The sequence below is a fragment of the Phodopus roborovskii genome, unplaced genomic scaffold (assembly GCF_943737965.1).
Source record: "Phodopus roborovskii unplaced genomic scaffold, PHOROB, whole genome shotgun sequence".
NCBI classification, from domain to species: domain Eukaryota; kingdom Metazoa; phylum Chordata; class Mammalia; order Rodentia; family Cricetidae; genus Phodopus; species Phodopus roborovskii.
The window spans coordinates 6,592,989-6,620,507 of record NW_026126460.1 but is presented as its reverse complement, the minus strand read 5'-3'; the positions used below and the strand labels follow the sequence as shown (position 1 = coordinate 6,620,507).

At 38.3% G+C, this 27,519-nt stretch overlaps 1 protein-coding gene across 1 annotated transcript in view; it reads left to right on the top strand.

Moving 5' to 3' along the window:
* Positions 1-27,519, top strand: part of C2cd6 (C2 calcium dependent domain containing 6) — an 84,223-nt gene that overhangs the window by 18,456 nt on the left and 38,248 nt on the right. Inside the window, exons 8-11 of the mRNA XM_051190636.1 lie at positions 5,458-5,537; positions 8,953-9,081; positions 12,319-12,424; positions 17,560-17,859. Coding sequence (XP_051046593.1) covers positions 5,458-5,537; positions 8,953-9,081; positions 12,319-12,424; positions 17,560-17,859 — 615 coding nt within the window. The remainder of the gene's footprint in view (positions 1-5,457; positions 5,538-8,952; positions 9,082-12,318; positions 12,425-17,559; positions 17,860-27,519) is intronic.

The window sequence follows — 27,519 nt, the reverse complement described above, 5'->3', positions numbered from 1 at the left end:
CAGGAGCCGACATAGTAGAAGGAGAGAGAGCCCTTTCCCACAAGCTGTCCTCTGACCTCTGTGTGTGTGTCATGCCACATGCAGTCCCCTGAAAAAAAAAAAAGAAATGCTTAGAAATAATCACTTAAAAATAAATGCTGTGCTCTTGAGATGTAAGGGCTTTTCCTTTCTTCTTTCTTTCATTCTTTCTTTCTTATTTTTAAGATTTACTTACCTATTTATTATATATACAGTCTTCTGTCTGTGTGTCTGCAGGCCAGAAGAGGGCACCAGATCTCATTATAGATGGTTGTGAGCCACCACGTGGTGCTGGGAATTGAACTTTAACCTCTGAACCATCTCTTCAGCCCAATATAAGGGCTTTTCTACACACACACACACACACACACACACACACACACACACACACACACACAAATCCCAAAACAGACAAAAAACAAAACCCTTTACCATGTGTTCACTTATACATTTTAAATGATATTTTATTCAAAATGAATTTATTGTAAGACTTTTTATTGTTTCTACACATTTTAAAAATTAAAAACAATATTTTAGACATTAACTGAATGTGGAATTTCGATCTAGAAATATTCATTAAAAATGGAGTAATTGGTCATAGACACAAGCCTGTGATTCTAGCATTAAGATTGATGAAAAAATTATTCTAGAAAAACCGTATCAACATATTTTGAAAGAACTCTTTCTTTGTTTTGATTTGATTTTTGAGCCAGAGTGTCTGTCTGTGTGTCCCTGTCTGTTCTGGCCTCGAACTCACAGAGATCCACCTGCCTCTGCCTCTGGAGTGCTGGGATTAAAGGTGTGCACTACCACTGCCCAGTGAAAGAACTCTGGATCTTCAGAACTCCAGGAGTGTTAACACGACCCTGTTGATACTGCTGCTGTGTAGGGGGGTGACCTTCATTTCAGATTTTTGTTTATTAGTCTTGGGTGAATTTTGGTTATTAATTGAGAATAAGGAGATTAATCTTACTAAATAAGTCTACTGCTATGTTTATTTAAAAACATCCCTATAATACAATTAAATTTTTGTCCACAGTATATCATGATTGTTAATTTGGAAACAGAAGTGTACAGATGATAACCACAAAGAACAAGCCTTTTTTCTCATCTGATTGTACTGTTATTTCCATTTGTTTGTTTATTACTTACTTATTGAAATGTTGGGTGCTAACACAGAGCATTGAGTACAGCAGGTAAATGTTACATGCCCAGGACATGGCTTTTGGAAACTGAGACTTTCTATACCACTCAGTATGGTCCTGAGTTATCTGTGGATCCCAGTTTCACTTTAAACTCATGATTCTTACCACAGAATAGTGCTGAGATTATTGCACTAGTGCACTGGCATGCCTGGTTATTTTATTCTGTGTGTGCATGGATAACATTAAGGTGCATATGTGTGTGCATGTACATGTGTTTGGAGACTAGAGGTAACTTTGTCATTCCCCAGGAGACAGAGCCTCTCACTGGGACCTGGGGCTTACCAATTAGAATAATCACCAGAGCCTCCTGGCTCTTCCCAGCACTGGGGCTACAGTGCATGCCACCAAGTCTGGCTTTTTAGGTGGGTGCTTGATATTGAACTTGGATCTTCAGGCTTGCATGGAAAGCACTCTGCTGACTGAGCCATCCATCTAGCCCTTATAGTCTTTTCTTGTGAAACATGCCTTATTAGAATCTCCACTGCCATTATTTTTGTAAGTTATATTTTGCAGTCATAGCTTATGAGTATGATTTTAGAAGTAGGTTTTGCGTCCAAATATAAGCATAACTTGTAAGAATGTTCTTAAAGAGAGTTTTTTTTGGGGGGATCTGCAATCCCCCCTCCAGCGGTGGGGAGGTGGAAACAGGAAGATCTTTGGAGGCTTGCTGGCTGGCCAGTGTAGCCTACTTGATGAGCTCCAAGCCAGTGAGAAACTGAGGTTATTTTCTGGACTACACACACAGCACACACATATAGCATACACACACACAGCATATACCTTCAGATACAAATGAGCACATACATGTATACACAAACAAATGCACACACAGAGAAAGCAATAGCCTATTTTCAGATAAAACTAGGGAAGTATTATGTATGTAGACCTTACTGAAAACAGGACGATGGTACTGTATGGAAAAGAAATGGCTGTCCAACAAAAGAGAAACTTGACCATGACCCTATTCTCCTTCATCACCTCTTATGATGATGGGAAAAGAGCTCTACACAAGAGGCAAGAAAACCTATACTTGTTATGAATAAGGTTTTTCCTTGCCGGTCTGGACCCACTGCCATGCCAGCCCCAAATAATACACAGAGACTCTGCATTTGATATAATTCTGTCGGCCAGCTACTAGTTTCCTATCAGCTAGCTCTGTCTTAATTATTAACCCATTTCTATTAATCTAAGTATTTCCACATGGTCTTATCTTACTGGACAGAGGGGCTGGCACTCTTCTCTCTCCGTCCTCCATCTTGGATCTCCTCCCTACTACTTTCAGAATCCTCCTCATCTCCTAATCCCGCCTATCTTGCTTTCCTATTGGCCAACAGTGCTTTATTCATTAACCAATAAGAGAAACATATTTACAGAATGACATCTCCCATCATCTCCTCTTTTCTGTCTAAAATAAAAAGAACGGTTTTAACCTTAATATAGTAAAATATATAACAAAACAGTTATCAAATAAGAACTATAGTTAACAATATTGAGTCCATTAACATGTAGTAAGACTTAAAGAAAATATTCTATCATCTCTCCTATCTTTGTGAGTCTAAACTCTTATATGAAACTTACCTTTAATTCTTACTAAGGAAAACTATAACCATAACTATCTGCCTTCAACTCCCTCAAAGACCACAGAAGGATAATATATAAACTCTAGAAATGACAGAGACATCTTGCCTGGTCAGTCACCTGAAGTTCTTCTGTAATGTTCCATCTTCAGCCTATAGGCCAAAGTGTGTCTGGCAGACTCTTCAGCAAAGCAGGAAACTTTAAACTGTCCATTTGTATTGGCAGTTTGTTACTCACTTTTCTCTGTGTCCTGCAGACTGTCTGGCAGACTCTTCCATGAAGCAGGAACCCTGTAGCAATGTCCATCTTGTTTCAGCAGTCACTTTCCTGTGGGTCCTGCATGTCCAGTTTATACAGCATAAAGTCAAATAGTCCAGACAAGAGCAGTATCTTGTCCAAATGGCTAGTTTTGACATATTGAAAGTAAATTCCATAATGTGTTTCTTCAATGTCCATCTTCCTTTCTGACAAAGGCAGTGTTGCCAGGAGCAATTGTGCCTCACTGACAAGAAAAACCCTAAACCATTTTAAATGCCATATTCTGTAGGTCTTTGAAAAGTTTGACGAATGCCTATCCATCTCAAATATATCTCTGTATATCTTGAAAACCTGACTAACTTAACTATAAGTTTTGACTATTATAGGTAACTATCTAAAATATGTACTAAATTATATATTACATTTCTAAATGAGCTAATAAACACAATACCTAAACAAGAGGAGAAATATACACTAACAAAATTGACTTTAAATAGTATCAATAAGTGAAAATCCATTCTAAAACACAGTATTCATATCTATACCATAATCACCTTTTTACCTTTAAAAAAATGATTGTGGTCATTAACCATTTATAACCAAGCCCACTTAAATGAAAACAAACATTTATACACAATTATACACAATATTAGGGATTTTGGGCATCTTTCTTCCCAAACTGCTTCCTGCTGGTAGGGGGCACTGTCATGGGGTTCCTAAGAAATCTTGGCTGTAGTCTGCAAGGCTGTTTTGTCCCAACTGTTTTGAATGTTGGATCACCTGGGATGCTGTTTCAGGGGGTCTGGCTTGATTAAACCACATTAGTCTGGAAGGAATCCACAGCTTTTCATTTTCTGTGGAAACAAAAATAGAAATCCTTTTACTCAGTAACTTGTCCTTAGACTTAAATTTTGAGGACAAAGCATTTTTAAAATATATAAATTGGATTGATCCGGCAGCATTTGTTTTAACAGTTGTTATTTCCTCAGTAGTCAAAAGATACAAAGACAATATAACACTGTACAGTATCCAGATTCTCTCCATCTTTACATGGCTTTTTTATTACCCTATTTCTTCTACTTCTTTTTCATTTTTTGAGACAGGGTTTCTCTGTGCAACTTTTATTTGTCCTGGAATTAACTGTATACCAGGTTTACTTTGAAATCACAGAGATCTGCTTGCCTCTGTCTCCCAAGTGCTGGAATTAAAGGTGTGTGCCACCACACCCAGCTACTCTCTGTCTTTTTAAAACCATTTTATACCTTTTCTCTCCCATATATATATATATATAATCTTTTTCTGGCCACAAGTCTTTTATCTGGTAAACAACAACATTGCTAAAATGAAAGCCACAGCTGTATTAACTGCGGTCTATCCAAGATGGCGGTGGCTATTTTACCGCCAGAACTGAGAGCTGTGCTCACTGCCTTGGTCTGCACTGCTATCCAGCAGCATGTTGCCGGCTTGGAGATGTGGTCAGTGCCATTGCCAGCTCTCCTACACACCATTCAGTTGTTAAAAGAGCTCTTTAAAAGCCTTGCAGTTTTTTGCCACTTATGCTGAGTCAGGAAATCTACCCTAAAGGAGCTGCACAAGTCTCTGTTTGTCTTTAGCAAAACAGAGCCCAACTGAGAAAAATGCTGTTACCTAGAAACCTTGCTTGTCTCTGTTCTTTTGTTTCTAAAATCCTTTTTTTAAGCTTTTGTTAAGTTTTAAGTGGAATTTCTTCAGTCCACATTGGACGCCATATTGTTATGAGTAGTTTCTCTGCCAGCCTGGTCCCACCACCGCGCCAGCCACAAATAACACACTGAGACGCTGTATTTGATATAAAGCTGTATGCCAGTTACTAGTTTCTTATCAGCTAGGTCTGTCTTAAATATTATCCCATTTCTATTAATCTAAGTATTTCCATGTGGTCTCATCTTACCGGAGAGAGCAGCTGGTGTTCTCTCTCCGTCCTCCATCTTGGATTTCCTCCCTACTACTTCCAGAATCCTCATCTCCTAGTCCCGCCTATCTTGCTATCCTATTGGCCAACAGTGCTTTATTCATTAACCAATAAGAGAAACATATTTACAGAATGACATCTCCCATCATATACTCACGCCCCGTTTTGCGCACTCATACCCTGTGTTGCACAGCATTTTTAACTTTGACTGAATCACTCTTCTTCAATGTGATCTATAAAATATTCACACCTCATAGTTTTATCCAAAGATTTAGAGAAAATTAAATGTATGTAATGCTTGGCAAATGTTTAGTACCCAACAAATGAATTTCCTTTCTTCATTCTGCTTCCCCTTAAATACATGAGAACTGTTTGGCTTTTGTGGGCTGGGAGCTGTTTGTCCTAGCATGGTGAATTATACCATAATATGCTTACATTTTTATTCAGTTAAAACCTCTTCAAAAAATCATTGAACCCTCTATGTTCATGAAGATTGCACCTCCTCCAGACAGAACAGATCCTGTCACGTGAGTGTTTTGATTTAGTTATTACCATATTAAGATCAAGTGGCATTTTGAAGGTGTGATGCAACACATTAGTTATCTAAAGGATCCCTGAGAACATGGCCGAGATGGGTAGACCCTAAGGTAGAGGGAGCACTGAATTCCTTTGCTTAATGTGAGAGAAAGAGCCAGGTGTGGTGGTTGATGCCTGTAACCCCAACACTTGAGAGGTAGAGGCAAGCTGATGGAGAGTTCAGTGGTTTCTTGAAACCTTGTGAAAAAACAAGCCAACAAACAAGAAGACGGGAGAGATACTGAGATTCCAGGTGTCACCATGGAGAAAGGAGCTGAGGTCTAGAGATGAGAGGAGACTGGTGACTTGACTCCTTCGTGGATAATGAGGAAATTAGCCAGCAAGGTCCTCCTTATGGAATAAAAAGGAAGGGCTTCTAAGATCCATGTGTCTAGTGGTTGCCTGCTTTGGTAGGACAGCAGTGTTAGCCTTCCCCCCACCGCTCCAACTGTAACTTCCAAATGAGCTGTACAACAAAACAAACAAACCAAAACAACAATAAAACTATGTGAGCTATGTGAGAATTGTTATTAGTGAGGTGGGGGAGATGCTCTGCAAGCTATGTTCGGACCCCAGCATCCATGCACAAAGCCAGTCATGGCTGCAGGTGCCTATAGCCCCCAGCTTTGAGGGACAGAGAGCAGCAGCTGGCCAGCCTAGCTGAAATGGTGAGCTCAAGGCTCAGTGAATGACACTGTTCCAGGGGACCAGGCAGGGAGTGAGAGTAAGACACATTTATGTGCACACATCCCCCCACTTCATACCTCCTCACACAACATTAAGCTATTAGAAAGTGAAACGTAGTTTAAAATATAGTATTCCAAATGGTCTTCACACTACAGCAGTAAAAATACACTACAGCACAATATGCATCAGCAAAAGAGGTATCCAAGAAAAAACAACTGCTTTGAAAAGCTGAAATGAGTCAAAAAATTAGATATGGGATATGGAATTCACTCCATTCTAGGACAGCCAGGGCTACACAGAGAAACCCTGTCTCAAAAAACAAAAACAAACAAATGAACAAGAAATATATGGATGTGATGCTCTATTCCAAAGGGATTTTTTTTCTTATGATCTCACCACTGGCTATTGCATTAAAAAAAAAACAAAAAAAAAAAAAAAAAAAAACACTTTATCCACTCGATTGTAGTGATTTATGAAATTATAAAGTTGACTTTTTTTCTTACAGTTTTTATCTTTATCCATTGATTTACGTTTTCTAAATGGTTGCCACATTCCTAAGGCATTGAAACTACAAAGAGAAACAACACCTAGTTTCCCTGCCTTGTGCTTATAGTTTAATGCATAGGTAATTTGGAAAAAATGAATTATCATGATGGTTTGCTTATGAAATGAGAGTTCGTTAAGAGCTAGATATAAAGAGCTGCAAGTCAGCTGAGGAGAGAAGGAAAGATTTTCCCAGTAACACTCCACGAAAGAAAGAGTAAAGGGAGATTTGAGAAATGAATCCAAGGGGATTCGTCCCCCCACGAAGGGCACATACACAAAAGCGGCTCTGTAAGATGCCCTGTTGTGTTGGGGCTGTGAGCAGTGAATTCCAGTATCTAAGACTAAGGACAGAGGGTCCAGGAGGTTGGCAGTGGGATAGGGAAGATGGAGGCTCAAGCGTGGTGACATATGCCAGCCATGTACTCACTATGTCACCTCACGCAAGTTATTTAAAGTTGTTTGGGTTCTTTGCCTTTATTTAGAAAAAAAATAATAAAATTAAAGGCTTTCAAATTAGTGACCACGATGACTAATTAAAGCCTTGTGCTGTCATATTGTTGTTTCCTCCGTTCAAGAAGACATGATTGGCACAGACATGTCTAATCCATGCTGGGATCCCCACATTGGTTCTTGGTCTGTGACAGGAACCAAATAGCAGCCACTGACTCCCTTTGCCCAGGAAAGCAGTAATGCTATCTTTCTGGAGGGGATAGCAGGGGCTGGCTCTCACTACAACTCTCCTCAGTTTGTTTAATTTGTGCCAGTGACAGATGAATACGGCAGGTGGCTATTGTGAGCTTATTGCAAGCCACTGTGCCGACTGTGTTTTTACCATCTGAGCAAATGAACATCTTCCCTAGCATGTGACACAGAGCGATAGACTTGGTATTTCTTAATAAAGACCATCAGAAATAGTTTGAGCTTAGAGACAAAGGGAGAAATATATCTTCATTGACCTGTTCAGAGATCCATCAATCCTCTAAAAGTTAAGTATTTATTTCATTTCCAAAGATCTTGGTCACCTTTTTCTTTTATAGGATATACAGTTACATTGCACTGATAAAATTAACTGATTGGATCTAGTGAACAAGATGTAACAGTTACTGTTGACTTTTTATAATTTTTTTGTACATATAAGAAAGTGGGGAAGTAATATGACCAAAAAAATCAGCACCCTCTACCTCAGTGAAATTTCTAGGAATCCTATGGTCATAAAATGTGGAAATAACCCTTCCATGGTGATGGAAAGTTGTTTCAAGTTTCCCCTTCTACAGCCAGTAGATCTCTTTCAGTTTTGGAGGTATCCTATTCTTTATTTAGGTGCATCATTCTGACCAATTTACCAAAGGACCAAGAAAGTACTGAGTAGAGCTCAAAGTGAGAGGAGCTTTTTAAACAGGTACAGGCTGCTTGGCAAACTGCTCTAGCACCTGGTCCATATGGTTCAATGGGTCTAAAGATGCCTTGTGTGTAAATGAAAGAGAGATGCTGTTTGGCTCCTTAAGGAGGCCCCTGTGAGTGAATTACATAACAAGCCCTTAGAATGTTTGGGAGAAGGGACTTTGGCCTGTCAGTAGAGCTTAGCAGAGATTGAATGTGTAACTACAGGCCATCAGGTCACTGTGTAACCTCAGCTGCCATCATACCTACTCAGCCATAAAGTTAGAGGTGCCAGTAACTCTCCATCATCAAATGAAAATGGCACCGTGTGATTACTTACCCTGGACAAAGTACAGTGTTGCTTTCGCTATGTGTACTGCTTTTCTGTAGCCTTAAAAAGCCCCTTCCATCATCATGATGTTCCACACTGCATTGTCCTGATTAAGGAACTCAATTCACAGCAAATAAAGTACAGTAGTCTATCTGTGATTCATGAAATCCATTCTTACTATGTTCCTTGCTGTCGAGAAACAACAAACTCAACAGAGCAGTGGAGTAGCCTTTCCATTAAGTCTGTCACAGCACCATCACCAACACTGAGCCCTGGGCAAAACTCTGATGTGTTTCCTACCACAACCCATGGTAGTGGGCAAACTGGTACAAGAAGAACAATTCAAGACAACAGTTACCACACCAACTTTAGGGATGTGTTTTTATATAGTGTTGGCATTTAACCCTATTATTATTTTTCAGAAATGTTATTACACCACAACGAGTAGAATACCCAGCATTCTTATCTCCAGAGCTTAAAGTTAGCATTGGGGCTGTTGATGCCAGCCAGACAGTGCGACTTGAAAAACTCCAAGAGAAACCCCGGGAAAGGTAAAAAGCGCACACAAACATCATTCATTTACATGTAGTCTTTATCATTCCAACTTCCTTGTGTTAAGCCATGAGCTATCACACTGGTCTAGAAATACTCGTTGTGATGGTGTTTCACGTGTCCATTGATCGTTTCTCAGCAATCTCTCGCGCTGTCTTTCCTCACCCTCCTCTCTGTTGCTTCCTTCTGGCTTATATTCCATCTCAATGGCTCTTCTTCTTCTTCTTCTTTTTTTTTAAATCTGCTATTGAACTAATTCAGGCTTGAATTTTAGTTATTTTTATCCCCCTCAGCTATGGAACTTCCATTGATTTGTATAGTTCCTTCCTCTCTGCCCAAATCCCAAGCCTTGGTCATAGTAGTCTTTGTGTTAAATAGTCCAGACCTCTGTAAATCACCACAGCCAATTGGGCTTAATCTCTGAAGACATTTATTTATCCCTACTCTGGATTTATCTGGCATCATGACACTGGTTTATAATTCAATATGTATGTGCTACTCTTTTCAGTCTTTAACCATTACAATCTCTGAATGCCATGCCCTAGTCGCCTTTGCTGCCTACCACTAGTCCCTATTCTGGAGTTAGAAGTACAAGTAAGCCTAAAAAAAACACTAATCTTTCTGGAAATGGAGGCCCAGCTTTGGATCACTCTAATCTTAATTTCAATAGCTTTGAAGTGATGTGAGTTACCAGTTTTCTTAGCTTAGTTGGCTGCCAGAGGTAAATGCATGTCTTCTCTAGAGGAAAATATACACAAGAGCCTCAAATCAGTTTTATAAATTTTCAAGTACAGTATCTTGCACTCAGTAAGACAGCTATATGCAAGAGAATGAATAGTCCCCCCCCACACACACACCTAAGAGCAAACAGTGAAAAAAATTACACTAAGCACAAATTTACAGGAGACACAGATAGCAGAATTATCAGATCTAGGTTCTGAATAACAATGGTTGCTACAGATAGAGTGTTTATACTCCCCAGGTCATATGTTAAAGCCATGACCGCTTATTGATGATGTTTTAGGGCAGGACCTTGTATTTGTTGACCACATCCTTATATTGAAATTTAATCTAGTATGTCATATGCTTGTCCCCAAACTGAACACACAATATAAGAATCAGTACAATTTGGTAAGACTGATATTTGGTTCTTTTATTACGTAGCACATGTTTGCTTTTCCAATTATTTTAAAATTTATTTATCTCTCTCTATTTAATGCCTTTGCAATTCTTTTAATTTTTATTTGTAGTTTTTTTGTTGTTTTTTTTGTTTTGTTTTTTTTGTTTGTTTGTTTGTTTGTTTTTTGAGTCAGGCTGTGTAGCCCTGGCTGTCCTTGAACTCACAAGATATCTGCCTGCCTCTGCCTCCTGAGTGCTGGGATTAAAGGCATATGCCACTGCAATTTTTTTTAATTTGTTAGTTTTTATTAGAAACCATATTGTGCTTTATTAGAGACCATACAACAGCAAAATGGAGTTATTCTAATTCTACTACTTTGGGTTTTTTGTTGCTGTTTTGTTTTTATTTACTAAATGGAATAATTTTATAAATCTCCTTCTTGGTTGCCCAGTGTTACATTTCCTGCAAGGAAAGAGGGGCGAATTCTCAATTGTCTTTTTCCTTCAGTCATCTGGTTTTCAAGGTTGGTTTCTGATTTTCCTTCAAAAGCAATGCTGTACTGAGAACCACCCTGAATGTAGGCATATTGCAAGTTTCTGTAGACTAACGTTTTAATTTTTTTCTTCTTGGCTGGGTTTCTTCGTACAGTCAGATGACAGTAGAAACAGATGAACCATGAGAAGCCTTTGCTCACCCATCTGCCAGTTGGTTCCAGCTGTGAATTGAGACTTGAGTTTTCTTTGTGACTTCTTATAGGCTGTCCCGCACTTTGAAACCAGCATTGAAGAAGGATTCCTCATACTTAGGTTTATGTCACATTAATAGTATCCCATTGGCCAAGGCAAGTCTTATGGCCATCCTTGGGGATAAAGCCATGGGGAGTTCTATAATTAGACTTTTGAGAGAAAAGTAGTTAAGAAACATTGTGGTCAACTACAGTGTACCTTGAATTCTTGTACATGGAAATCCTCAATATTGACTTTTTGTTTTAAAGGAAGTTTTAAATATTTTGCTATAAAGTTTGTTACTAATGCCACCCATGGGTTGTGGTTCCTACTTATATTCTATTACTTTCTGCAGGGATTTGAAAAGATTCTGAAATTGGGCTGCCTCTGCAGCCACTGTCACCCCCAGACTTCCTACTTCTTTGTCACTTCTTCTCAGAGAACTCAAGCAGCATGTGGCAATTTACCATATAATGCACATCTTATCAGTGTAGAAGCAAGCATGCTTTTCAAGGGGAAAACACAGTTTGTTGAAAAACAAAAACATTATTATACATTCAGTGACAAAACGTGTGGGTATGTAGTGGTAGAGCAGGTGTTTTCACCCCCACCCCAATTCTTACCACTGTAATTAGTATTGCTGTGAATTGAACACAGGGCCTCAAGCATTCTAGGCAAATGGTCTATCAGTGAACTATACCATCAGACCAACTGGTATGTTAAAGTTTTCATCTGTGGTGCAACAATATTTCAAAGGTAGAGCTTTTGGGAAATAACTGGGGTTAGGTTAGGTTTGAGGATGAAGGCCTTGTAATGCAATCAATGCCCTTACAGAAGTTACAGAAGGAGGAGAAGACATGGTATCCATCCCCCCCACTATGAGAGTATAAGATGATGGCCATCTGAAGCCAGGAAGACTCTCACCAGAATCTGAGCGAGCTGGTACCTAGCCTCGAGAATTTTGAGAAATAAATGTCTGTTTTTTAATCCACCCAATATATGGGATTCTGTTGTTGAAGCCCAAACTGACAAAAATAAACAAATTAAAACAACAAGACTACATAATGCATAATTGAATAATTTCTGAAATATCTTTATAAAGCTTAAATAATGAGAATAAAGTTATTACCTGAATAAGAAATACATCATTATTACTAATGCCAGAAATGTATTTTGTGTGCCTTTATGAACGGTGTCTCTCTCCTTAATCATTTCCTATAGCTATGGCCCTCATTTTTGTTGTAATCATTTCTTTTAGGTGTATTCTTAGATAGTATGCTGTTAGTTTGTCACTGATAAATGGATCATATTGTATTTCTCTTGTGTGAATTTTGCCATACATATCCCTCTGTCACTTGCTTTTTTCATCTATAGCTGATTTCTTTGTTCAGGTTGGAAAAAATGAAAACAGAGTATAGACATCTGAACACATGGATAGAAAAAGCTGAGTATTTAAGAAATCTTATCACTCCAAAAGAGGTTTACAAATGTTCTGAGGTAATTGACAAAATGAATTCTCTCATATGTAGCATGTAATACATATTTAATAAAAGCATACTTTGGTAATTTCAAATGTTTTACCAGATAATTGTTTGTTACCATTAAATGTTATTCACTATTCATATTCTTCTCTAGATTAACACTGTACCATTCAGTAAGTGTTTATTCATACTATATAAGGTTTAATTAATTGGTCAATTTAAAGTCTACACTCCAGTGGCATTCAGCCTGTCCACCAAGGGGCAGATCCATTACCACAATCAATTTTAGAACGTTTTCACTATTTTTAAACAGAACTAGCCCAACACTGTGAGCCAATGCTTTCTCGGTTCTCCCACTGCCTTCTGGGTAGCCCTCTGCAACAGCCAATCTAATTTCTTCTGTGTACATTTGCCTATTCCAACATTGCATAAAAATGGGATTATATATAAATATGTGGTCCTCTGTAGCTTTCTTTTTTCCTCTTACCATAATGTTTCCCACGTGTTTTCTTGTAGCATATATCAGCATTCTAGTTGTTTCCAGATACATTTTATTTGTGTGCTCATCTGCTGAACAACATTTAGGTTACATAAACTATTGAGCTATGGTGAATGTGCTGCTGTGGGCATCCATGTGCAAACATTTGTTTTTCTTGAGATGGGGTTTCACTACGTAGGCTGATCTTAAACTTGCTGAGTTGCCCAAACTAACCTCAAACTTGGACTTCTTCTGCCTTAGTCTCCCAAGTGCTGAGATCACAGATGTGGACCAATATGTTTGGCTGTTTTATATATGTTTTTGTGTGAACAAGTGTTTTTAATTTTCCTCTGTGAATGCCCAGGAATAGAAGCTGGGTGAAATGGCAATTACCAGTTTAAAGTTTTGAAAAATCGCCAAACCTTTGTAAAATAGCTTTGCTATCTTAAATCACAATAAAACGATGTGAGATGGTTCTGGATCTTGGCCACCTGATGGTTTTCCATATATTTCCATATAGTCATCATTGCTAGTCCTAATAGTGTCACTGACATTTGTGAGCGCAAAGTGTTGTCTCTGAATTTTTAGTTTACATTTCTCTAATGATGGATGGTGTGAACTTTTTTTTTCTTCATACACTCACAGGTCATTTGTGTATTTTCTTTGGATAAATACTTTTAAATCTTTCAATAAATTTTAATTTTTTTCTTTATTGAACTGCAATGGTTTTTAAAAATGAATTTGAAATTTAGATATGCAGTCTAACCTATACATTTTAATCAAGAAATAAACAATTCCAAGCTCAGATAAAAAAAAATTTACTATGATCACAACCCTGAAATACTAGTCATGCAGTGTTGGTATTTTTATGTTTTACAATAATTGGCCAGTAATGTAATGTTATGGGTTAAATTAATTACTATTTATTAATATATAGTTACTACTTTAGGGGAAACTTAGAACAATTGTTATAGAGGGTGTGGATTTATGCTCTTATTTGTATAGGTACTTTATAAAAAAGTTCAATGTCATTGTACATTACAAATTTCCTTTAACTTTTGTAAATATATACATAATTACATAGGTCATAACGTATTCCAATAAAAATACATTCCCTGGTATTCTCACTTCCTGCTTGAAGTCATACAATTAACATTGCAGTTTGTATCTCTTTTACTTTCATTTCATTACTTAAATGGCAGGAGTCCCCATTCTTGTATTCCTTCTCTCAGGAGCAGTTAGTCCTTTTGAAATCATGCTCCTTGGTTAATTTTCTCACCAACTTCTTATTGTCGTCCTCTGTAAATTTAGAGGGGAAATGTATATTAAAATTTTATTAACTTTGTAGTCTTATCTATGTGAGTTTTATGACATAAAGTAATAAAGTATTCTATAAATAAAAATTATGAAATCAAACAAACCATTTTAGCTCTTTAAGTATTTTGTTCAACATATTTTCTTTCTTTCTGTGTGTGTCTAGGAAGATAATTCAAATGAACTATCTGAAAAAACTTATAGTCTAATTGAAGAAGAGCCTGCAGCTATGACACATGGTAAAAAAATATCATGTTAATTTTTATGTTTATTGTTAAGCTAATTAAAGCAAGGTGTTATATTATAAAAGTTACTATTTTGTTTTAAATGGATTTCATACATCAAATATACACTTTATTATTGTATCAATTACATTTGTATTTTGTATGAATTTCAAGGAAAGGTCTTAGACCCCATTAAGAGTTTTTTAATTTTAAAATTATTTTATGTGTATGGGTGTTTTGTCTATATATGTCTGTCTACCAAGTGTATTTCTGGTGCTCTCAGAGGCCATCAGATAGCATCATTTCATCTAGGACTAGAGTTACAGGTGGTTGTGAGCTGCTACTGCGTGCTGGGAATTGAATCTGGATCCTTTGCAAGAGCAGACAGTGTCTTACTGCTGAGTCATTTCTCCAACCCCAGCAGTTTTAAAAACTCTTAATGGTTCTTTATTTCTTTAAAGATGAAAAAAATTAAATCCCAACTGTGATATTTATAAAGAAAATTGTTAACCATTTTGAACTGTAGAACTATTGAGGTAGGGTGCGTGTGTGTGGGGGGCGGGGAGAGAGAAACAGGGGAGAGAGACAGAGACTCAGACAATAAGAAAAAGACAGGCAGAAAGAGAGAAATTGTAGTGGAGAAAATTCAATAAGTACCTAATTTGAGAACTTAAGTATAAATTATCAGTAAGAGATTTAATTAGTGAAAAATAGTGTTTACACAATCTCCCAAACACAAGTTGAAGTATACCACTGTACTTTAAACACGTTTATGTATCTTTAAAGTCTTTAATTCGAGTGTGTAACATAATTTATTGTGGCAAGATTTTTGCTGCAACTTAATCATCTTTCTAGGCTATTTACACACACACACACACACACACACACACACACACACACACGGAGGGAGACAGTGGCAGAGTGCTTGCCTAGTGTATGGGAGGTCCTACATCACTTCAATCAAGCAGTACAAACCACACTACAAAGGAGCTTGAGCAATCATGTAGTAGAGTTTGGAGATACATCAGCACTTTCCTAGATTAGTACAGTGACAGAGACATGAGCGCTCACACACACACACACACACACACACACACACACACACACACACACACCACAATTAAAAGTTAAAAAACAAACAAACAAACAAACAGGTGTTGGTAGCCCAGGCCTTTAGTTTCAGCACTCGGGAGGCAGATTTGTAGGCAATATATGAAAAAAGTTCAACGACATTGGTGTAAGTGGCAATTCCTTTAATGAGACAGCAAAAGCGAAAACAGAAGGCTGGGCTGTATAAAGTAAGTGAAGAGTCAATGTACAGACAGAATGGGACAGAATATCTGCAAAGCATCTGGCAAGTGGCTAATACCCAAACGGTATAAGGAATTTTTTTTTCAACTCACTAACAACAATAACAAATCAATTTAAATAAACTGATTAAAAATGGCTTAGGAACTTGTATATAAACCTCCACAAAGAGAAAGACAAATGTTCAACATCACTAACCATCAGTTCAATGTAAATCAAGGTCAAAATAAAATATCATCTTAGACCTCATTAGATGGCTGGTACCAAAAAGATAACATGTGTTGGCCAGGATGTGAGGAAATGGAAAACTTTGTTTATTGTTGGTGGACTGTAAAATGGCCCGGGGACTTTGGGAGCAGTGTAAAGATTGCACACCAATTCATACATGCTCCATTCCATTTTTTTTGTTTGTTTGTTTCTCATCTGCTCCCCTTATCTTCCTAGAGACTTGTCAGCTGTTTTCACAAAGATAGTGTTCATGTTTGAATAGCTGTTTTAGTAGCCATTTGTAATCCTAGCAATTATAATCCTAGCTTTATCAGTATACACACTTGTAAGTAATACAATATTGTTTTAATAAAAGAGTACTCATTTTTTTTTTAAAACAGATGTCTATCATAGAAAATCTGAAGCCATTTCAAATGAGGTAAGAGAATTTCTTTTTTTTAAAGATTTATTTTACTTTGTGTCTTGCTTGCATGTGCAACACATTCGTGCCTGGTTCCTGCAGAGGTCAGAAGAGGGCTGAATCTCTTCTGGAACTGGAGTTATAGACACATGTGGGCTACCAGATGGGTGCTGGGAATCGAACCTGGATTCTCTGCAAAAGCAGCCCGTGCTCTTAACCACGGAGCCATCTCTCCAGCCCCAAGAGAATTTCCAATTATCATTATTCTATGAAGGATGGGCGGTTTGTAAGTGGAAGAATAGTTACAGGTGAAAATTAACTTCACTGAAGTTACTTTTGTTATGACAATATCCATACTCAGGTATTTTTAAGTTAAATTACTCTGTGGAAACAGACTCAAGGAAAACAGTAACAATTTGGAGTGTACAGCAAAGAAAGGGGGTTAAAGGTGTTAGTGAAGAAAAAGGGGAAACCCGAGCAGTTCTGCAGAAGTTCTGAAAAGCAGGTGGTCCACGCTCATTTTTACTTTCGCCAGAAGCTCTCACCATGCTTCAACATTGTCCATGTAATAACAGTATACATTTCATAATAGAAATCAGGAAAAGGGGGAATTGATGTAATAGAGTTTTCATTATTAAAGTAACGAATCCTCATGTAAACCAGTTAAGAATGAAAACTTGGTCTCTGCTTTTTGATGCTACTTAATTGTTCAGTGACTCCCAAGTATCAGTTGAAGACTCAGCATGTACGATTTTCCCCAAGTCAAGGAGAGGAAGCAAGATAGAGACTTTTGTATAAATGCTGATTTTATTTATCTGAAGAAGCTAGCCTTCATGTTCCCTTTCATTGTATTATTTTGCTATTACATTTTCCTTTGTTTTTTGATGTAGTTTGTATTGTTTTAGTACTAAAGTTTCCTTTGTTCCATGACAATGGTGATTGTCTGACGGTGAGACACCAGTCCAGTCCCCAGATTTCCTTAACATGTCACCAGTTTATGCAGTCCAGACATATGCAAACCACTTCTGCATAAACCACTGTTTTTCATGTTGTAGATATAGTCTCAGGCAAGTGTAAGATTTCTCCATGTCTTATTCAGGAATGTACTACTAACTTACAAATGTCAATAGTAGTATATAAAGGACAAACACACAATGAATTGTTAGTGAATAATGATTATTTTCTTGCTTTTTTTACAGTTTATGAACAAAGAAAAAGGTGATAAGGAAAGCCTGGTAATACCAGTTTTGAAAGTGTTGGACCAAGATCTCTCAGAGCATTCTCTTCATGTAAGCCCTGGCTCAACGCCAGAAGACACTCTGCTGCCCCCTATTACCACCACGCAGATAACAGAAGAAGATGAAGTCCAGCATTTGCAAGTACCTCCTGAGAAGGAAGACAAGCCACATGAAGAGAGGAGAAGTGTAGCATTCCCACCGGATGAAGAACTAATCCCCAAACGTCCAAGCATTTTAAGAATAGTCTCAGCTCTACAGGAGGTAAAGTCGAGATGTTTACCCATAAACCCTGAGAGTGTAAGGAGGAGGAATTTAGGTTACTCTTCGAAAGAATGAGGTATCAAAGCAAACATTTTAACTGAAAGGAGGAGGAGGGCTAGTTTGGGTTCCTGAGATTCGAAGTGAAAAGGTGGCTTCAAAGGCAAGATCCAACAGAAGCGCAACTAAATGTGTCTCCCCCACAGCAAAACTTCAGAATAATTACTCAGATACTTATTCAAAAATAATTATTTTTTTAAATCAATTAAATACCAATAAATTCAAAATTATTCAAATGCTTCTAAGTAGAAATGTCTCTAAATATATTAAATATTCTTACTCTTGTGTGTACCAATCAATTAAGGGGGAAAATCCTTTGAAAGAAAAGCAAACTGTCAATAATACAAATTAACCCCCCCAGGTTAGTGTGTGAGTCTGCTGAAAATGTAATAACAATTATAAATATAAACTCAAAGGACGTGTTTTAGTGGAAATTTTTAAACGGTTATATTACGAAACAGAGTGCCTTGTTTCAGACTCTGAAAGTAAATGGACCGGTACTCAAGGCAAGCCTTTCTCCACATACCACTTCCTTTTGGGCAGTCTCTCCAGCCCATTTGAATCACTGTTGCTGACCACTGTTTTAAAAGAGAGCACAGGACCAGAACGACTTTGAGACCTCAGGTAAGGCTCTGCTTCCAAATACTCTGTCCACCTGGCTTTTGACATCCAAGTGTCTAGCTCTATTCTTCACCCTTTGATGGAATCAAAGCCATCACTAAATTCCCTCTGAAATTTCAAAAGTTAGAATTGTATTAAATAACTCTAGCTGGGAACTTAAATACCCAAGTCAACTGCTCAAAGCAATATAACTGGAATGATTTTCTTCTTTACCAATATGAAGGTAATCCACACTCATAAAAAAGTTTTGAAAAGGTCAGGAAGTGGTGGCACATGCCTTTAATTCCAGCACTCAGGAAGCCAAGGCAGGTGGATCTCTGTGAGTTCAAGGCCAGCTTGGTCTACAAAGCAAGTTCCAGGACAGTCAGGGCTACATAGAGAAACCCTGTACCCCCGACACACACACCAAATAAATATAAATAAATAAATAAAACAAAAAAAGTTTGGAAAACGGAAAGCATGAAAAACAAGCTAAATAAAAGTAGTTATAATTCCCTTACAATATTAACAATTTTAGGTCTTATTTTAATCTTTGTTATTCTCATATATATGTATATATGTGTATACTTTATTTTTCATACTTGAGTCAAATTTGTTTTCATTTGTCTTAGTTCTTTGAGAATTCCATATCATAGATTTTGATCATATTCACCCCTCCCCTATCTCCTCACAGATCTATGACCCCTTCCCCACCCACACGATGCTGTGTACTCTTTTTTATTTCTTTTAAACCCATCAAGTATAATTTGCTCTGTCGGCATACTCTGGAATGTATAGGAGCCTACTGGAGCATGGTCAACCTACCAGAGGCCTAAAGAAAACTGACTTTCCATCTCTCAGCAACTGCCAGTTTCCAGTAGCTCCTTAGCTAGGGTGGGACTTCATGCCTGGCACTAGGCACAAACCCTCATATCAAGGCTAGACAAGGCAAGTCAGTAGGAGGAGAAGTCCCAAGGGCAGGCAGAAGACTCAGAGACACCCCCACCTCACTCCCACTGTTTGGAGTCCTACAAGAACACACAGCTACACAACTATGGCATTCATGCAGACGGCCTAGCTCACAGCCATACAGGGTCTGTGCTTATTTCTTCAGTCTCTGTGAGTTCCTATGAGCCATGCTTAGTTGATTCTGTGGGCTGTGTTCTTGCAGGGTCCTCAACTCTCTGGCTCCTAAAATCCTTCCCTCCTCATCTTCTGTAGGTTTCCTGTGGATCTCTGCATCTGCTCCCATCACTTGCTGGATGTTTCTCTGATGACAGTTGGGCTAGGCACGGATCTATAAGGATAGCCAGGTATCATTAGGAATTATTTCACTGACTTTTTTTATTTTTTATTTTGCTGGTTGTGTTTGATTCTATCCTGGGTCTCTGGGTTGTCCAGCCTCTGGCTCCTGGCCATCCAGGCAGCGTCAGGCCTGGGCTCCCTCTCGTGGTTTGGGCCTCAAGTTGTACCAGTCATTGGTTGGCCACTCCCACAGAGTTCTACACCACTATTACTCCTAGAATCTATGGGAGAGTTGACCTTTGTGTACTCTCCTAGTAATGGGGGGTAGGGAGCTGGAATTGGTTGCCTTCTATATAGCCAGGCAAGGCTCCCAGCAGTGGGACTGAGGCATCAACCCAGCCACAAAACCTTCTACCTCAAATCTGTCCTGTTTGCAGGTTTTTTTAAATTGAGAATTTCTGCACCCATCTTCATCACTTATGCTGGCCTACAGTTTTCTTTTTTGTTGAGTCTTTGTCTGGTTTTGCTGTCAGTGTAATATTGGCTTTTTAAAAAGACCAGAAATGTTCCTTCATCTTCTGTTTTATGGATTCGTTTAGGGAAATAGTTTCTTGACGGTCTAGTAGAATTGTGTTGAAACCATCTGACCCTAGGTTTTTGCTTTTTTGTTGTTGTTGAGAGAATTTCAACTAATGCTTCGATTTCATTGGATGCCCTGGTCAGTTATAAATTATTTATTTCATCTTGATTCAGCTTTAGTAGACCACGTGTATATATGTAGAAATTTATTCATTTATTTTAGATTTTCCAGTTTGATGGGACATACATTTTTAAAGTTTGTCCTTAGTATTCTCTGAATTTCTTTGACGTCTGTTATGATGCCTTACTTTTCATCTCCAACTTTATTTATTTGGATTCTTTCTTATTTAATTTGGCTAAAGCTTGGTCAATCTTGTTCATCATTTCAGGGAATCAATTCTTTTCATCAATTTTTGTGTTATATTGTTTTCTTTGTCTCTATTTCACTTTAACCCTAGTTTTGATTATCTCTCCCTGTCTGCTTTTGGGAGGTGGGGGGTTTTCCCTTGTTTTATAAGGCCTTAGGGTGTATCTTAAACCTTTTTTTTTTTTTTTTTTTTTGGTCTTATTTTAAAGATTAAATTCTTTCTTTTTTATTTTTATATATTTTTTATTTAAATTTGAAACAAGCTTATTTTCCATATCAATCCCAGTTCCCGAACGCTTTTGTCCTCCCCTCTTCCCTCCACCAACCCCCATCCCATCCCCTTTCTGCTTCCCAGGGAGGGTGAGGCCTTCCATGGGGAGTCTTCAGAGTCTGTCATATTATTTGGCCCTTCCCCATGTGTCTAGGCTGAGGGAGTATTCCTCTATGTGGAATGGGCTCCCAAAGTCCATTTATATACTAGGGATAAATACTGATGAGCTACCAGAGGCCCCATAGACTGCCCAGACCTCCCAACTAACATCACATTCAGGAAATCTGGGTCAGTCCTATGCTGGTTTCCCAGCTATCAGACTAGAGTCCATGAGCTCCTCCTCGTTCAGGTCAGCAGTTTCTATGGGTTTCTCCAACCTGGTCTTGACCCCTTCGCTTATCACTCCTCCCTGTCTGCAAATGGATACCAAGAGGCGGCTCAGTGTTTAGCTGTGGGTGTCTGCTTCTGCTTCCATCAGCTACTAGATGAAGGCTCTAGCATGGCATGTATGGTAGTCATCATTCTCATTACAGGGGAAGGGCATTTAAGGTAGCCTCTCCACTATTGCTTAGATTGTTAGTTGGGGTCATCTTTGTAGATCTCTGGACATTTCCCTAGTGCCAGATTTCTCTTTAAACCTATGTTATCTCTTTTCTTGCTCTCCTCTATTCTTTCCCTGACTCAATCTTTCTGCTCCATCATGACCATCTCTCCCCTCCTCATCCCCCTAACTCCTTCTAACTTCCCCCCATGCTCCTAATTTGCTCAGAAGATCTTGTCCCTTTCCCCTTCTCCTAGGGACCATATATGTCTCTCTTAGGGTCCTCCTTGTTTCCTACCTTTTCTGGCAGTTTGGATTGCTGGCTGGTGATCCTTTTCTCTATGTCTAAAATCCATATATGAGTAAGTACATACTGTGTTTGTCTTTTTGTGACTGGATTACCTCACTCAGGATGGTTTCTTCTAGTTCCATCCATTTGCCTGCGAATTTCAAGATTCCATTATATTTTTCCACTGAGTAGTACTTCATTATGTAAATGTACCACTTTTTCTCCATCCATTCTTCAGTTGAGGGACATTTAAGTTTCTTCCAGGTTCTGGCTATCACAAATAATGCTGCTATGAACATAGTTGAACAGATGTCCTTGTTGTATGAATGTGCATCTTTTGGTTATATGCCTAAGAGTGGAATTACTGGATCTTGAGGTGGACTGATTCCCATTTTTCTGAGGAACTGCCATTCTGATTTCCAAAGTAGCTGTACGAGTTTGCATTCCCACCAACATCCTCTCCACTCCAGCATAAGCTGCCCTCAGTATTTTTGATCTTAGCCATTCTGACAGGAGTAAGATGGTATCTCAGAGTTGTTTTGATTTGCTTTTCCCTGATGGCTAAGAATATTGAGAATTTTCTTAAGTGTCTTCCAGCCATTTTATATTCCTCAATTGAGAATTCTCTATTTAGTTCTGTACCCCCACTTTTTAATTGGATTATTTGGTGTTTAGCTAACTAGCTTCTTGAGTTCTTTGTATATTTTGGAAATCAGCTGTCTGTCAGATGTGGGGTTGGTGAATATCTTTTCTCATTCTGTGGGCTGCTGTTTTGTCTTGTTGACTGTGTTCTTTTCCTTACAGAAGGTTTTCAATTTCAGGAGGTCCCATTTATTATTGTTGATCTCAGTGTCTGTGCTACTGGTGTTATGTTCAGGAAGCGGTCTCCTGTACCAATTCATTCAAGAGTACCTCCCACTTTGTCTTCTAAGAGGTTCACTGTGGCTGGATTTATGTTGAGGTCTTTTGTTACATGTAGTTTTCCCTCCAGCCTGCTCCCATAGCTGCGTCAGCCCCAAATAACACACAGAGACGCTGTATTAGATATAAAGCTATTGGCCTGTTATTAGCGTTTCTTATTGGCTAGCTCTGTCTTAAATATTAATCCATTTCTATCAATCTAAGTATTTCCACGTGGTTTTACCTTACCAGAGAGAGGGTCTGGAGTTCTTCTCTCTTGGTCCTACATTTTGAATCTCCTCCTACCTCTTCCCGAATTCTCCTTGTCTCCTAGTCCCGCCTATCTTGCTTTCTTATTGGCCAACAGGGCTTTATTCATTAACCATATTTACAGAATGACATCATGACATCTCCAAGCAGTCTTTGATCCATTTAGACTTAAGTTTTGTGCATGGCGATAGATATGGATCTATCTGAAGTCTTCTGCACACCAGCACCTATTTATGCCATCTGTTGAAGATGCTGTCTTTTTTTTCCATTGTATAATTTTAGCTTCTTTGTCAAAAATCGGGTGTTCTTAGGTATGTGGGTTAATATCAGGGTCTTCAATTCAATTCCATTGGTTTTTCTGTCTATTTTTGCATCAATACCAAGCTGTTTTTAGGACTATAGCTCTATAATAGAGCTTGAAGTCAGGGATGGTGATGCCTTTGGAAGTTCCTTTATTGTACAGGGTTGTTTTGGCTATCCTGGGTCTTTTGTTTTTCTATATAAAGCTGAGTATTGTTCTTTTGGGCTGGAGAGATGGCTTAGTCATTAAAAGCTAGGCTCCAACCCAAAATATCATAAAGTTGAATTGAGTTATCTCAAAATTATTGACATAGGCACTTAATGCCATATACCTTTTCTTTTATGACTGCCTTGAAGAGGTCCCATAGATTTTCTGTTTTCATTCTCATTTAATTCTAAGAATTTAAATTTTTTCTTCTTGATTTCTTTCTTCATCAGATAGCATTCCATAATCTGTTGTTTAGCTTTTATGAGTCTGTATGCTTTCTGCAATTTCTACTGCTGTTGGTGTCTAGATTTCTTTCTTTGAAGCAAAGAGGAATGAAGGATGTTGTTTTAATTTTCCTGTATTTGTTGAGACTTGCTTTATGTTCTAATATCTGGTTAATTTGGAGAAAGTTTTGTGGGTAGCTAAAAAGAATGAATATTATTTAGTCTTTGTGTGAAATATTCTGTAGCTATATTAGGTTCATCTAGTTTATGGTGTCATTTAACTCCAGACATCCTCTGTTTTTTATTTTATTTTATTTTATTTCCAGATGGCTATTGGTGAGATGTGGGTATTGAAATCACCCAGTAATCATTATGCCAATCTGTGACTTTAGATCTAAACATGTTTCCTTTATGAAATTGGGTGCCCTGTGTTTGGTGTGTATATGTTGAGGGTTGCAATGTCCTGTTGGTTGCTTTTTTTTTTCTTTAATGAATATATAGTATTCTTTCTTAGCTCCTTCTACTAGTAATGGTGTGAAGACAATTGTCAGATATTAGAATGACTATTCCTGCTAGTTTATTACTTATGTTTGCTTGGAGTATCTTTTGCCATCCTTTTACCCAAAGGTGGTATTTACTATTGATGGTGCAGTATGGTAATGTGAAGGCAGGAAAAAGGTGAATACTGTTTCCTTTTTAAAAACAAAAAGCATATATATATATATATATATGTGTGTGTGTGTGTGTGTGTGTGTGTGTGTGTGTGTGTGTTCTGCCTGCATGTATGCTTGCACATATGTACATGCCTTATGCCTGCTTAGTCCAGAAAAGATGCCAGATCTCCCCAGCAATGGAGTTAGACTGTTGTGAGCCACTATGTAGGTGCAGGGGACTGAACTTCCATCCTCTTCAAGTGGTGCTCATATCTGCTGAGCCAACTTTCCAGCCCCCATTGATCCTGTTCTCTAATCATATCTGTTAGTCCGTGTCTTTATTGGATAATTGAGACCACTAATATTCAGACTTATTATTGAAAAGATGTATATTAATTCCGGTCATTTTGTTGACCTTGTGCTGTTTTGATTGCCTGCCCTGGCATTGCTTAGTCTACTGTGACCTCTTGGGTGTATTTAACACTCTCCAGATTGATGTGTTCTTTCTAGTATTTTCTGTTGAGCTGACTTTGTAGTCATAAATTTCTTTATTCTATTCCTTACCATGGGAAGCTTTGATTTCAACTCTAGTTTTGATAGATAGTTTTGCTGAGTATAATAATTGGGGTTCACAATTGTGGTCTTTCAAGACTTGGAATCTTTCTAGGCCCTTCTGGCTTTAAAAGCTGTTGCTGAATTTTTAAATATTATTCTAATGTGCCTGCCTGTATAGGTGTCTTTACCGTTCTCTCTTGCAGCTTTCAATACCCTCTCGTGTGTGTGTGTGTGTGTGTGTTTGTGTGTGTGTGTGTGTGTGTGTGTGTTTTAATGTGTTAACTATGATGCATCGTGAAGATTTTCTGGTCTCATCTATTTAACTTTCTGTAATTTTTTTATATCTAGATGGGCTTCTCTTTCCCTAGACCTGGGGACTTCTGTGATTGTATTAAAAATGTTTTCTGTGCCTTTGCTATGGTATTCTCCTTCTGTACACATCATTCAGAGGTTAGATCTTTTCCCTAACTTTCCTCTATTCAGTTCATTTTTGCCTTAAGTTTCTCATTGACCTTTACTAAGTGATCAAGCATTCTTCCATCCTTGACTGATGTTTTTAACAGTGCAACCTCTTGGTGGGGCTTTCAACTGAGGTTTGCCACTGACAGTGTCATTTCAGTTTGGGTTTTCTTTAAACAAAACAAAACTGAAGTCTATTTTCATGTATTGGATTGACTTCCTTATTTTACTCATCTTCTTTGAGTGATTTGATCACAGTTAAGATCATTTTTTTTTTAATTCTTTGGAAGTCCTTTCTTTGACATTTTCTTCTTTTTAATTTTTTATTAATTTATTTTTTACATTCCAATCCCAGTTCCCCCTTCCTCCTTTCCTCCTGCTCCTGCTCCCCCCTCCACCTCCCATCTGCTCATTTGAAAGGGTAAATATTCCCCTAGGAAGTCTACTAAGTCTGTCCCATCATCTCACTGAGGCAGGACCAAGGCATCTCTCCACCCCCACACCCCTGTGTCTAGGCTGGTCAAGGTATTTCTCCAAATAAAATGGGCTCCACTAAGTCAGTTTGTGCATTAGAGTTAGATCTTGGACCCCCTGCCAGTGGCCTCATTTATTGTCCCAGTCACACCATTGTCACCTATATTCAGGGAGTCTAGTTTGGTCTTATGCAGGTTCTCCATTTGTCAGACCTGAGTCAGTGATCTCTCACTGGCCCGGGTTCTTTGGAAGTTCTTTCATGTCATTGTCATTAAGGGTCATTACTGTGGGATTTGTAGTCTTTGGTGGAGACAGTTTTTATTTCTGCATTTGGGTCTGCATATATGGAGTTAGTTTGTTGGTTGGGTTTCTTTTATTTCCCAGTCCCCTTTCCTCTTTCAGCAGAGGGGTTTACAGTGTTCATGAGAGATACATTCATAGCAGGTTTGGTATCTATTTCCAGTTGGTCTGGCATTGAAAGTTCCCAGGTTTTCTATCTTTTACAGTCATGTGCCTTCAACAGCTTGATCAAGGAGCTTGAAACGAGCTTTTCTTGGCACTATGGACTGATCCCAGGTCTCAAGGCCAACCAGCCAGGCAACTGGGTTTTTTTTTTTTTTTCCTTAGATTTTACAGTGAGTCCTTGTTACCTTAAGGACACTAACCATTTAAATGTCTGTTGTTTCCCATGGTTTGTAGTTTGCTCTTTAATTTATGTAGTATATCCAGTCATTTATACAAATCAATCCAGTGGCTTAAGACAACTATTTGCTCCTCTCTCAACATTTGGTGGAGTTGGTTGTGCTCATTTGGACAGTTCTGCTCCCCAGGACTTGACTGCCATACAGACTGAAAATCGTTTAGACACGTGACTGGGCTTGCTTACATGACAGGCACTTCCATGGGAAATGCTTAGGATCTGCAGTCTTCTAGTTTGATAGTTAGTCTCTCATAATCTAATATCCTCTCTCTTGCTCCACTCTTCCTGCCCCTATGTGATGTAATGTCAGGAATTATGCCTCACGCTCTCCCTGGTCTCTCTAAGTCGTCCAACAAGACAGCTGAACGTATGCTACAACCCAGTCATTCTAAAACACAAAAGCAAAAGCCAATGGACTTTATAAGATTTATGTTTAAACTTAGTCTAGATTCACTCCCACTACATCCCAGCCTGCTTGAGTCTTGGGAAGTATTACCATATTAGAATATAAGTTACCACAGATTAATTTTCCAGCATGAATATCCTCTTTACATGTATAAAATATTCTCCATCTCTTCCCAGACACGCAGTCTCATGCTATTACTCTCAGCAGACTCAGGCTTGAAATACAGAATTTCAGCATCTAAGCCAGGGACAAGTGACAGGCTCAAGTATGGCTGTTCTCAGTTTTCTGTCCACCACACACAGCAGTGAATTGGGAATCGAATTTGTATGTTCTGTAAATTGGTTGAGTGAAATGTGATGCACAGACTAGACAACAGATTAATATCTATCAAGTTCTCAAGTGTGCCCTGGGGTCTTGACTGTATGCTTTTAATTATTTTGTTTTTCAGAAGAAATGATGTTTTTATATAGCTCAGTGTCAGGAAACATCTTTACTCTCAAGACTTGATTCATAGTCTATAATTATACTTATCCACCCACTATCGGCTAAAGAAGTGCCACCC